General features: G+C 34.3%; 2 protein-coding genes across 2 annotated transcripts; both read left to right on the forward strand.

Moving 5' to 3' along the window:
* The first annotated feature begins 446 nt into the window (after positions 1 to 446).
* Positions 447 to 7,286, forward strand: slc35b1 (solute carrier family 35 member B1). Its single transcript, XM_015400556.1, has 9 exons — positions 447 to 944; positions 2,335 to 2,426; positions 2,542 to 2,672; positions 2,781 to 2,811; positions 3,935 to 4,095; positions 4,221 to 4,347; positions 6,235 to 6,341; positions 6,444 to 6,597; positions 6,754 to 7,286. The coding sequence occupies exons 1-9, from the start codon at positions 820 to 822 to the stop codon at positions 6,798 to 6,800; spliced, it is 975 nt and encodes a 324-aa protein (XP_015256042.1). The 5' UTR covers positions 447 to 819; the 3' UTR covers positions 6,801 to 7,286.
* A 2,241-nt stretch (positions 7,287 to 9,527) lies between these two features.
* On the forward strand, positions 9,528 to 11,400 carry LOC107101587 (cytochrome c oxidase subunit NDUFA4-like). Its single transcript, XM_015400555.1, has 4 exons — positions 9,528 to 9,687; positions 10,555 to 10,643; positions 10,744 to 10,804; positions 11,146 to 11,400. The coding sequence occupies exons 1-4, from the start codon at positions 9,646 to 9,648 to the stop codon at positions 11,200 to 11,202; spliced, it is 249 nt and encodes an 82-aa protein (XP_015256041.1). The 5' UTR covers positions 9,528 to 9,645; the 3' UTR covers positions 11,203 to 11,400.
* The last annotated feature ends 2,086 nt before the right edge of the window (positions 11,401 to 13,486 follow it).

Consider the following 13,486-nt stretch of genomic DNA (forward strand, 5'->3'; position numbering starts at 1 on the left):
CAAGACCGTTATCGAGGAACACAAATAACTTCTCTTTCAAATAAGCTACTATTATATTAAACGCTTAATGTTATTGTGCCACTTTATTGGACAAGTAGATTTTCGGCAACTGTTGTGATTGGCTCACTGTAAAGTTGTAACACTTACATGGACCAATGAAATCAATCCACATCTTGATACGACAAAAATAGGACGCTTCTATTACAAGAAGGACCACCTGTTTAATCTTAGCTGTCCTTACGTTTTGCCGGTATACAAAATATAGCCATTAAGATTCTATCAACATTAAATAACTTCAGTTGTTTTAATTTTTAACGAATCAGTTTGAGTTATAAATGTGTGAAAAAAACAGGCTCCCACTGATTAAAAAAATATTTAGGTTATAAATGTACTAGCGTTCAGGCTAAATGGAGATCCTCCGGGGTCCTGATATATTTTTCGGCAGGATTTATTTTTTAATTTTACATCAAGTGGTCGCTCAGTAAAAACACGAATTGCCACTCCACAGTTGGTTTACTTTTTCTGTGCTATTCTGTTTTAAATGCTCTTTTTGTCAATTGAAGATTAATAATATTAAACATGTTAAAATAGTTAGCTGTGATGCGCCTAACAGGCTAAGTGGAAAAACGGACCTGTGAAGCTTTGGTACCTAACGGTCGCTGTGCTGTAGCAGGAATACCAACAAAAGTTTTATCACGAAGAGGAAATTAAGTAATCAAACAGCTCTCCCCAGCGGTTATAGTGGAGCGGGACGCCGGTGTAAGGGCTGTGGGGAGCGGAGCGGTGTCTGTGAACCTGCCCGGGCTGGTGGAGGATAGCATGGCTGGGGGAAAAGGAGCAGGGAAGCCCGTCTCGATGTGGGACAATATGAGGATACGCTTCATTGTTTGCTTCTTTGGAGTCTTCGTGTGTTATTTTTATTACGGTATACTACAAGAGACGATGTAAGTAGCTAGCAGCTGTCTGCTTAGCAAAATGACACAATTGTTGACAATGATTTAACAGTTAACAGTCTGCTCTGTGGTTTCTTGGAGTTTATGGTATCTGGCAAGATTTTAGATTCTTCTAGCTTTGACCCAATGAAATATATAATCTTAAAAGGTTTAAAATCTTCAATACTTAGGATTAGGATTCCAATGGCTCTTTTATCAACAACAAATTTTGGTCCCTCTTTGTCTATTTAGACTTTTCTGTTAAGCAGGGGTGGAGAAGTACTCAACAGTAAAAGTACTGATACAAAAAGTAAAGGTTAATCTGTCAAACGTCTACTCAAGTTAAAGTATTGAAGAAACTACATTTGAAAATACTTAAGTATTTAAAAGTTCCTGCATTTAAAAAAGCGTAACTATTCAAAAATAGAAATAACACATTTTAATATCAGTCCATGTCTGCAGAATTTCCTGAGTAATTTTAAAGAACCTTGTAACTTTCAGAAACCACCTGATGTATTGATGCATAGAACCATCTGCTACAGATTCTAAACCACCTGTAAAGGACTTTAGCATAAAAAAATCCACAAAAAAGGAAAGCTACTGTGATTGTTATTTCTTATTTAAAACCATAAAGAAAACAGGAATGTTTTGATTCTCCTCATGCTTTCACTGTGGAATAGAGGTTTAAGGTGTATAACCAATTACCACAACTCCAACTCTGATCTGAGAACTCATCCTACTGAACAACGTGGCCAAATGGCAATAAACTTAAAGTAGTATCTACCCTCTCACATTTATAAAATGTCATGCAAATCTCAAATGCAGTACTGTCAAAGATCAGTCCTGCGCTCTGCTATCTCCAGAAAGAAAAACCGCAACAATGGATTGCAAAACTAAGCTGAGCCAAAAGGAACAAGTAACTAGCAGCTTCCTCGAAATGTAGTGGAGTTAAAGTTATGTTTCAAATACATATGTATGGAATTTTACAAAATTTTGTAACTTTTATCTAACATGCTTTTAGATATTTTTGTAGCGGTCAACAAAGCACTAAGTTTTAACAATTTTGAATAGTTTTCTAGAAATATGTCAAACAAGGGAACCTCGGTTTTTTATCTATTTCACACCTGGTGTGTTACCCATGAGGGGGCCACAGATCATATCAGATAATACATAGTTTTTGCAATCAGTGTTGGTATTAGACACTGCTGGCATCACTAGTCCTGTAGTCTTTGGGATCAGTCTAAACTGAAACCTCCAAAACAGGTGGTAAATAAATTTAAAAAAATTATTTATTTTGTAAAGTTTTTTTTATAATGAAAGTTGTTTGTCCATGCTGGTCAGTTTTCTTTTAGTGGTGTTTTAAGCAGTCCTTCCTTCAGCCCTGTTTGTCTGACTCTTGCAGCACAAGAGGGAATTATGGTGGAGAGAAGTTTACTTTTGCACGGACGTTGGTCTTTATCCAGTGCATCATCAATGGCATTTTTGCTAAGATCTGTAAGTATCTGGCTGCAAAGCTGTTGAGCAAGTAACCAACACTTCAATCTTGAAATGATCATCCTGTAGTTTTTCAAAAGAAAAAAATGCATGTTTTGTGTCTTCTTATAAACAGTGATCCAGTTTTTTGAAAGCTCCAAAGTGGATCATACTAAGAGCTGGCTCTATGGCCTCTGTTCCCTCTCCTATCTTGGAGCGATGGTTTCCAGTAACTCTGCTCTTCAGTATGTTAACTATCCCACACAGGTGAGTTTTCTCTATTAAATATACTACATTAAGAAACTTATTATTATGTTTATTTTGTGCATGAGTTATGTTTGTGGTTACCCTAAAGCAGGATATTTATTGTTCCAGGTGTTGGGGAAGTCCTGCAAGCCCATCCCAGGTATTTTCAGTCTATTATTTTATAACACACAGCTGCTCATGTGAGTTTAGTAGCTTATTTCAAAGCTTAGCACTCAGCTGCATGAAAGGTCCATTAATAGAAGGCGCCTTCTGTATGCAGTAACACATTGTTCCATATTTTTGATTGCATCATAGATGCTATCTATGCCTTGAAAAAATGGTTTGTGTAACGCTTACAAAGTCAGTTCTACTGCTTAGTCACTGCAGAGCAAGTGGAGCTGCAGACATTTAGTTGTTCTGTGAAACTCTAGTCTGAAGATCCTCTGGGATGCTTTTTCAGTATTTATTTGTACACAAACCTCCCATCCAATTACAATGATTTTAAATTTTTTTTAAACTTTAAATAAAAAAAAAAAAAAAAGACATTCTTCATTTACTTTATGGTCAGACATGAACATTTTGAGATGTGTGACACTAATGACAAACAGGACAACATTTGAAGTTACAGTAAAGCTTTAATCCTAAAAGACCTGATGCAACTGCTATGCACGAAGATGGCATGATTATGGTGTGAGACTGTTTTAGCAACGATGAGTAGGTATACTGCAGATCCACCCTGGAGCAGTGTTCCTTCAAATTCTTTATATTCCCTTTAAGTTTCAGGAGTCTATGTTTAAAGAATGACAGGACAGTAGTCTCCAAAGCAACCCACAAAATAAATCCAACTAAAATGATGCTTTCAGATAAGAATTTGTTTACTATGGTTAAAAGCAGAGTTCATGCAAAGAAGCTAACCTATTTAAATGAGCCCTTGGAAAGAAGAATAGCATGCCAGGAGCTAATGGCTACAGAGAACTTTATCTTCAGTGATTAACTTGCTATGGAAGAAATGTCAATGGGGAACCAGTGAGGATCAGGGCAAATCATCAATACATCAAACTTATTTACATTTTTTTTAAACATGATTGACCCAATGAGGAGAAATATCAGTTCAAAATAATAAGGATTAGTGCATCGCGGAGTGATTTAAAAATTGTTACAGAATAGTATTTGTCGTTGTGCTGTTTATTTTATTTGCAGCATGGCCCACATTTTATACCCAAGGTCCAAGGCCAGATGTTGTGTCAGGAGTAAAAGTCAAATTCTTTCTTGTTTCTTTGCAGTGATGATTCTCGGTGTAACAATACTAAGAAAGAAGTATCCGCTGGCCAAGTACCTGTGTGTGCTGCTGATTGTTGGAGGTGTTGCTATGTTTCTCTACAAACCTAACAAGGCCTCAGCTGTTACTGATGACCATATTTTTGGCTTTGGAGAGATTCTGCTTGTGAGTAAACATGCTGATTAGAACATCTGTTTGAATCTCCCATCTTCCGATCAATGACTTCTCTTTTTTATTTTTTTATATATTTTGTTTGTCATTCTTCTTCTTTTGTTTTTTCTTCATCATAGTTGGTTTCTTTGACACTGGATGGACTCACTGGTGTCGCCCAGGACCACATGAGGGCCCGCTTCCAGACCGGAGCCAACCACATGATGCTGAACATCAACATGTGGTCCACCCTGGTTCTGGGACTGGGTGAGTCAGTGGCTCTCTCTGCCAAATGCACATAGAGTTGAATATTCACCACTGTGTGCCAGGAGCATTTTCACAGATTTTTAATATCCTTCCTGTGGTCAGGGAGCAGCCACTAATGAGCAGAATCACCTTGTTGTTTTTCAGTACTGCCAACATACAGCAGACTAAACACCAATGGTGGTTCATTTTAAGTGTGCATATTTGAAGAGAGTTTCTTTCTCAAAGTATATCATTATAAACTCCTCTTAATAAGCATTTTATAGCTACTTTTATGGATAAAACGATGTAGATGCAAATAAAGTCAAACTTTATTTTAACAGTTTTGGGTTTGACAACTTATCAGGCTCAGACTTGTTCTTTAAAACATTTTCCCATTAACAGTTAATTGTTTTAGTTGCTATTTATATAACGTTTCATTTTCTCAAGATCGATACCAATGTGTATTTTTTTTTTTTTTTTATTAAATGAGCTTCTGCTTTGTTGCAGCAGAAAGCAGTAATTTATATAAACAAGAACAAAACCCTAAATGGCTTCATTTCATGTATAACGTGGGAGCAGAATTTTCTCTGGTGCAGAACTCATTAAGTCAGTGTTGAGTTTTATCTTTATAGATAAGACAGAAAGTCTTCACATCAAAGCCCTGGATTCAGTAAGAAAATCACTGTAATCTTTTTTTTTTGTTTTTTAGATAAAAGACTAAAACTAATAAAAAAGAGTCAATTCAATAAATGTAAGGCATCAAGTACACCTTCCCATGGTAGACGTATGGAGAAGATTGCTTTAAAGTTTAAACATTTACTTTAGGCGAAGGATTGTTTTCTTGCACATGCACTGAAAGTTATTTTAAAAATGGCAATACTGATGCCAGTTTAAACATCCGAATGCATCATTTTATGGTTACAAAAAAAGTAGACATACACAAGACAGTTGGATCTAATTTCTTTCTAGTTTTCTTTTGTTTTAGAAGATTAAGTAACTGAGTGAGCATTATCTAAACAGCTGTGATTATAAGACTGAACTGTGTTCTCTAAATCTTTTGTAATATTTTATGCCTCAGTGATTTCTTCCTTTATAACATGTTGGCATTTCATCATGAATGGATCAAAACAATGACATTCTTTAAATCATTGCTGCTGCAATATTTAAAGCAGTGTTTAAAACTAATAAAGAAACAAATTATTCAACTTTGCTAAATAGAACAAGAGTGAAGAAAAATGTTTTTGTAGTCAGTTATAGATGTAAACCATCTAGAACAACAAAATTGGAAACAAGTCACCCCCTTTTCTTATGTTAGAAGAAATATCTGGGACTCCTTTTCTAAGATATCATTTTCTGTTTTCTTCTTACCTTCATTAAGTTTATTGCCTGTTTTATTTCTTGTCGGAGATAAAACAATCTCACACAAAAATTTATTGCCTTTCTCAGTACTTCTGTTTGGTCTTTCTAGGGGCTTTCCAAATGTTTGTTTTAATGTTTTTAAATGTTTGTCTTTAAATGTAGGCTTTTTTATTTGTTTATTTTTATTATACTGAAAGCATACATTACAACAAATATTTTACTTTCCAGAGTTGTTCAAAACTTGTATCCATTTTAACCAACCGTGTTTTTCCAGCTAAGTTCTGCAGATTCTGGATCTGAGGCCTGACGTCTGCAGATATATTTACTGTACATTTCTGCTTAATTATACTTCAAACATTGGATTAAAAAGGATTGAGGGATTCGTCAATTTAAACAGCGCTACCTGTTTTTATGGTATCAAACCACTTGGGGGTGCTGTTCAGTGATTTCATGAAGGCAGATACATTTTTTTGTTGTTGAATATTTTTAGATGATAATTGGTGAAAGATTATGAAATGGCATTGATGAAATGTTCGCCTCCATCCTCAGCTGTGCTTTGGACGGGAGAAATCTGGAGTTTCCTGAGTTTTACAGAACGTCACCCCAGCATATTCTACAATATTCTTCTGTTTGGACTGACAAGCGCTTTAGGCCAGGTGAGTATAATGATGGGAGGGAAAACTACTGGACATGTTTAAACCAAGCTGTTTTAGAGAATAAAACTTTGCTATATTTTGCTTTCTTCTCATTGTCTGCAGACCTTTATCTTTATGACTGTGGTGTACTTTGGGCCTCTGACCTGCTCCATCGTCACCACCACCAGGAAGTTCTTCACCATCCTTGGTTCTGTTATTTTGTTTGGAAACGTGATGACAGAGATGCAGTGGATTGGCACTATTCTGGTTTTCCTAGGTAGGAAGATTTGATGTAGAGCTTTAGTTATTTCATTACATCTATTGTGGGAAAACTTGCCAAATGCACCTAAAGTAGATTTAAATATTCAATTAACTGCTTTAGTTTATGTGTGTTTTTAATCATCACTAACGTCTTTGCTTTTCTTTTTTTTAGGTCTTGGATTGGATGCGAAATTTGGCAAACCCCCTAAGAAGCACTAAAGAACGTAAAATATGAAAGAGCAGTAATGGAAAGCATTAAAATAAAATGTAAACATACTGTAATAAGTAAAATATTTTCTTAGATAACTTATACATAAGTAGCTATTTGTGTTTGATGTATGGTCAGAAATTTGAATGAGTTGTCAAAGTTAGCAGCTCCTGACGAACTGAAGACAAGGGTGCTCTGATGACCAAGGGCCAGAATGAATTAAGATGAGCTAAAGCTCCTAAATATATCTAAATATATTTTAAAAAATAAAAATAAAAAAAACTGCCACCTCTTGTGCATTTTTAGCATTTGACCATAAGTTGGCTTTTTCTTTTAAGATAAAGGCTGGAAAATGTTTTCATCAAAAGAAGTTTACTACTTGGAAAAAAAGGAATCCAGAATTTCAGAAAAAAAATGTAAATGTTTCATGTTGTGTCCGATACTCATTAATTGTGTTTATTTTATATGAGATGAAAACAACTTGTCATAAAGGGAAATTGTTATAAAGCACTGTTTCCCATTTTTTTTCTCTCAATCCAAAGAACTTCAACACAAACCTTTAATCACTTGAAAAGATGCATTTTCGCCCTAGACAAATCATTGTGTCAACATTTTTTGATAAAGAGAAATATCCAAATATGTACAGTAGCTGATCGTATGATAGGATAAGATGAAAAAGATTTTTCTTTTTAAGTTGAACAATTAAACCTGAGAAATAATGAAAACATCAAATTCAGTATCTCAGAAATATTTAATATTGTTAAAAGGGTATATATATATATATATATTGACCACTGACACCTTTCAATTTTTCAAGAGTGAATTGGCTAAGAGGGCTGCAAGAACATAAAGCAGTAAGAAAATCATTACAACAATCGTGCAGAACTTCCAAGAGAAAGATGTAAAACATTTCCATAAAATATCCAAATAGAAGCAGTCACACTGACTAATAGTATTAATTTCATGTTCCTTTACAATTAATTTTAAATTTTCTCAGTGCAATTAGATCAATCAAGTCCTTTCAAATTATGAGTCAAAGTCTAAAATTTGATTTTGGAATATTGGCAGGTCTACAGATTGGTCTGTATGGCAGGATAGGAATCATGAAAATTAATATTTTAAACTATTTTTCCTTTTTCATTCCCTAACAATTGAAATTCCCCAGGAGCAGAGTAATGACTGACACAGAAGAATATCACAATTTATTTGGCAAAGTAAAAAAACCCAGAGAAATATTTAAGACTATATTTACCAAGAGACCAAGGTGGACTGTCTTTACCCTGTCCTGTCTAGAGGATCACTACAGTGCAACACAGCTTCAGTATTTGGTTAAACAATGTGACAACAGATATGAAGCAATCTGCAAAGATGTGGGACAATTGGAAATAACCTACAGGCTTTACATTACTTTTCAAAATGAATTTCAACAGTAAAGAAACAGCAAGTACACTTTGCTATTAGCTTACATTATTGCTATTGACAGATAAGCAGGTCTCTGGGTGCATCAGATCGTAAATCCCTGTTTCTTATTTGGACTATGTTATATTAGATGTGATGTCATTCCCAGATTTAACTGCTGAAATCCCAGTTAAATACAAATTAAGGAGAAAGCAGCCAATGTTTGAAGGAGTAGTAGTAGTAATTTCTTTACATGACAAACCTTATTTCCCCATTCAATATGACATCTATTTTGTACATTTCAACTTATTAAAAACCAAAGTGAGGAGGAAACCTCATAACTAAATTTGTTTAAGACAAAGTAAAATTGCCATTAATTCAGCATCCCACATTATGGCTAGATAAAGTTTGTCCTATCTACCTTTCAAAAATACTCAAAATCTATTAGATTGTGAGGACATGGCCCTATTTTTTTATTAATTTAGTTTCTAATCTTATGATAAAACCTCAGTTCCTTCTGAATCAAAGGAGAAAGATGCTGCAACCGAAATGTTTTACTCCAGGAATAGTTTAGTTGATACTCAGTGCTGGAGACTGCTACACTTTTGTTCCAAACATTGTGTAATTGCAGCCCAAAACTTTACCATAGACACATTTCCTGTTAAGGTTTTGTGAAAAGTGGCCTACATGTTGTATAAGGAAACAAAGGCTTCTGAATCACAACATTATTCTTTATCCTTATGATATGGAGAAAACATATGCTAAGTATGGCCTAAAGAACCATATTTACTTTATACTGGCCTTGTGACAGGATCCTATATTTCCTGTGATTTTACATAAAAAGACATTTTTTATAATGTCATTATTTACCATATTTTATAAGCCATTGATGGTTATCTGCACTCACAATACATATTTCTAAACAGGTATTAAACACACATATATATATATATATATATATATATATATATATATATATATATATATATATATATATATATATATTTAGCCCACAATAGAATAAAGGTTATTATATAATTTCTATATAAGTGACTTCGTTAGTTGAGTTACTGAAATACTTTCCCATAACATTCTTAATGAACCAGTCTTCAGTTTGGGTAAAAAAAAAAAAAAAAAAGAATTAAGCCGGTTGACCTCAATTATGCCTGCATAAAAATCCGCTTTAACAAAAGAACTAAATCATGTTAATTAAATGACCAAAAAAATAATCTATTGTTTTTTTTATATACATAAACTTCAGATATGATCTTGAGGCGATACATAATTTTTTTACAGAATTTTTAAAGTGAACATTTGTGGGGAAATATTCATGGCATCCCTGTAATGTCTCATCGTCCTTCTTCCGCCCTGACGAACTGTTAAGGTGAGGACAGTTTTAGCATATCTTCACATAAGCGGTTGTTTTTTCGACACAAAGCGGACTTTCCAAGCCTAAGAATGCTCCTTACAATCCGCAAACAGCTCAGAAGCCACCCCGCCGTGAGTATTGACAGCTTTTCCTGAGTTATGTTTCATTTTGTGGATTTTTTTTAAAAACTGGGTTGTTTTCTGAGTTTTTGTGGCTAACTTAGCTTAGCTTGCTAGACGACGAGTGTAGCTTGTTTTGTAACCCCAAACACGCTGCGTAAAAAATAAATAACTAATAAAATTATATAATGTGAGATCGAGAATTTCAGCCTTTTGTGCCTTTAAGATGAAAATTGGAAACAATGTTAAAAAGTCGTTAATGGTTAACCAGAACGACAAACCAAGCGTCACATTGCCCTGAAAGTCTTTCTATTTGACTGCTAGCCAGTTTTGTAACTAGTTATCATTAATATACATATATTTACATGTATATACGTTTTTTTTATTTTGTAGTTTATCTTATTTAGACCATTTCCAGAGAAATATATTTTTAGATTTTCCCAAATGTAATTTTTTTTTCCATCTGCCACTCTTCTAACCTCTTACTCTTACATATCAGTTAAATAGATTTTGTTCCGTCTTCTTCAATGTTTTTGAATCTGTAGATGACTGCTGTAGAGCTGTTGTTTTTAAAGAAACAAAAAAAAAAATAAAAATCATGCAATCTTTAATTTAGTTTAGGTTTGTTTGCCAGTGCAAGGCTTCTTCATCTATTCTTTATCCATTTTACTTCCCTAGTAGAAAGGTTGTTTAAAGGGAATTGTAACTTTTTTTTTTTGCATATTTAGACCATTATCTGTTAGACTTTTAAGGTTTCATAAAAGGAATGTCAAATGTTACGTGTTTTCAAAGCAGTGATGACCTACCTGTTTGTGCGTGCTACTGTTATTAATGTAAATGTTGGTTCATGTTCTCAGTAGTATTTCTGTTCTCTTACAGCTGATTCCCCTTTTCTTCTTCATTGGTGGAGGAACCACCATGTCCCTGCTGTACCTGGCTCGTCTGGGCCTGAGAAACCCTGATGTTTCGTAAGCACTGTTGACATTAAATAATTTAAAAAATGAATGTCTATGACCTACAGTGGCATTCTCAGTAAACCTATTGTCACCTGTTCTGTCTGCTCCACAGTTGGGATCGCAAGAACAACCCAGAGCCTTGGAACAAACTGAGTCCAAACTACCAGTACAAGGTGTGTTTTAAATGTAAATAAAAGCACCATAATATAGGGGTTGTCCACCATATGAAACTGCTGAGACTTTGGAATAACAGTATGTAAGAGGTTTTATTTGACTTAGCCTGTGGATCAGTGTCAGAGGTGCTGTAAGTCTTTGTATAAGTCTTTAAAATGGATTAATTAAAAGCACATAATCTAGTTAATGCTGACCAAATCTGATAGACTTAACCCAAGACTTAAAATAGTTTTTTTTTTCTTTTTTGCTAAAAAGATGTACTTAATATTAGCATGAATAAACAAATGCATGATTTGTTGGTTTATGAAAAGTGTTGAAGCTAAGATTTGTTTTTCTTCAGTTCTTTACAGTAAACATGGACTACAGCAAACTGAAGAAAGATCGCCCAGACTTCTAAAGGTCAAATCTGCTGGGAGAAACCCACAACAATCAGCAAAGCCGCACATTGGGTCTTATCTTGAATTTTCTGCGTCCAGGGAAAATGCAGAAGCTAAATCCGCACAGCTCATCTTCCAGTTCATTGCATCCCTGGCTTCTTTATTTCTACTTATTAATAAAGTAAAGGAGTATTTTCTCCTTCATACAGATCACCTCATCTGGTTTTTTTTTGCTTATTTTTTTTGTGCACCACTTCACCTTTTTGTGTATATATATTTGCATTGCTGCATCACTTTTTCCATCACGTTAAATGTTTTTGCATCCTTTGTCAGCATTCACTATATCCACTTTGCTTTCACAAATGTACCTTTGCCCTCCTGTGACCCAGCTACTGTGCAACTATTTCACAGCATTCTTGGCTGCTCTCCAGGACGTCTGGGTATCGCTGACCTTGTCTCAACAGATGGCTCTCTCTGGTGGCAGCTGTTACTCTACAGACTAATCTCCAGCAACAAAAAACTTAAAGCCATTTATAGGGCAGTTGGTCAAATACTTTAAAAATAAAAATTTCAAGCCAAGTGTGTTATTGGATGACAGGGCAAGACCTTATTACTTTTGTAACATTCAAAAAAAGTGTATATTTTCATGGCAAAATGAAGGTCAATGTTATAACAACAATCTGCAACTTGCCCTAGTATATTAAGAAATTCATGAAAAACTGAAAGGAACATGTTAGTTTTTTTGTTATAACAACCTTGGAACATTGATGTTACAAGCACTTACATTTTATACTTTTAATTTAGCTTATTAACTTTAGCTTTTCACTTAGCTTTTTACCTTTTTTTAAGTTAAGTTTTGTTTTTCCAGCTTAAATTATGGTAGGTAATATATCATTTGTTGATCAAATGCCAAATTTGCAGCCATGTAGCATTATCTTTGAATGGCTGGATATAAATCTTGTGCTTCTAGACCTCACTGACTGGGAGAAACTACATTTGTGAAGGCTATGCAAGAGATCAGACATGGTACTTTGCCCTATAAAGGGTTAAATTGAGGAATTTTTCTCTTCTATCATCTGCTGTTGTCAAAAAAATTAGGAGCTTTACTTTTTTTTTTATGTTTAAAACAATGCTTTCCCTATAAACCGGAGTGTTGCAGAGTTCCAGGACTTTTTTTAGTGAGGCTGCTGGAGGTGTTTCTGATTATAAAACGTTATCGCCTTGAGGCACATGAGTTTGTAAATGTCATCGGGTCGTGCTGTTCCTTCTGCGGCTTGGAGAAATGCGAGGAGGATGAGCAGCCAGTGTTGTGCAGAAAATGTCAAGGAGAACTTCATATTTGAATAGTGTCCCACCTCTGAATCTTAAAGGCCCTCTCTCTACCTGGAGCACACTCGAATATTTTAATATATATATATTTTTTTTACTTTGAGGGGAAAATAGAGATTAGGTTCTAGCACAGAATATTACACTTTTCATTTTGAAACTTTTTTTGAACTCATCCTTTTTACTGAGATTTCACTGTGCGTACCAGGTACTATAATAAGCTCAGTGTCTTGAACAGGAGAGAAATGCGCCTTTATTGTACTCATTTATCTCTCAAGCGATTTTAATTAAAAGGTAAATGTTCTCTAGATTGTATATGCAAACAACCTAATTTTGAGACGGGTTTTAATAACTAATAAAAATAAAAATAAAAAACAACAAAATACTTTGAAGCAGTTTAAATGTTTACAATTTTGTGCCAATTTTTGTAAATCTTTGTTTTATTTTACTTTTAATTAAATCTGGATTTCACACAGTATTTCTTGTCATGAGTATAGATGTTTGCTTGTCAACATAAATGTCTTTGCTGAATGCTTAATTTAACCCTAAGGCCAATCGTTCAGGTAGACAGGAATACATATCTATATATTTATAGATGTATATATATGAAAAACACTATAGTTAAATTAAAATTGCCGCCTTTTCCTTGTAAAATTTGCAATTTTAATTTGCTATTTCAGTGGTACAATGCCATGTTAACAGATGACTACTAAAGAAAGCTGTTTTGTGTTTATGAGCCCACTATGATCATTTAGTTTGACAACTAATTCTGAGTTTCCAACTGCTACCAACATATTTGTTTTAAAATGCTCTGGTATAATAGAAGTTCATGACAAACACACATAATCATCAGCTTTAAACTTTGCTTTGCAAACCCACCAAATTGTCTTACCAAATCACAAGTGTTCCAGTTAATTTTCTGGCTGTGGTTGTTTTGCTGGAACAGAAAATAACTTGCTGTAGTCCACCCAAATGACA

Source organism: Cyprinodon variegatus, unplaced genomic scaffold, assembly GCF_000732505.1.
Source record: "Cyprinodon variegatus isolate N-32 unplaced genomic scaffold, C_variegatus-1.0 Scaffold1117, whole genome shotgun sequence".
Taxonomy (NCBI): domain Eukaryota; kingdom Metazoa; phylum Chordata; class Actinopteri; order Cyprinodontiformes; family Cyprinodontidae; genus Cyprinodon; species Cyprinodon variegatus.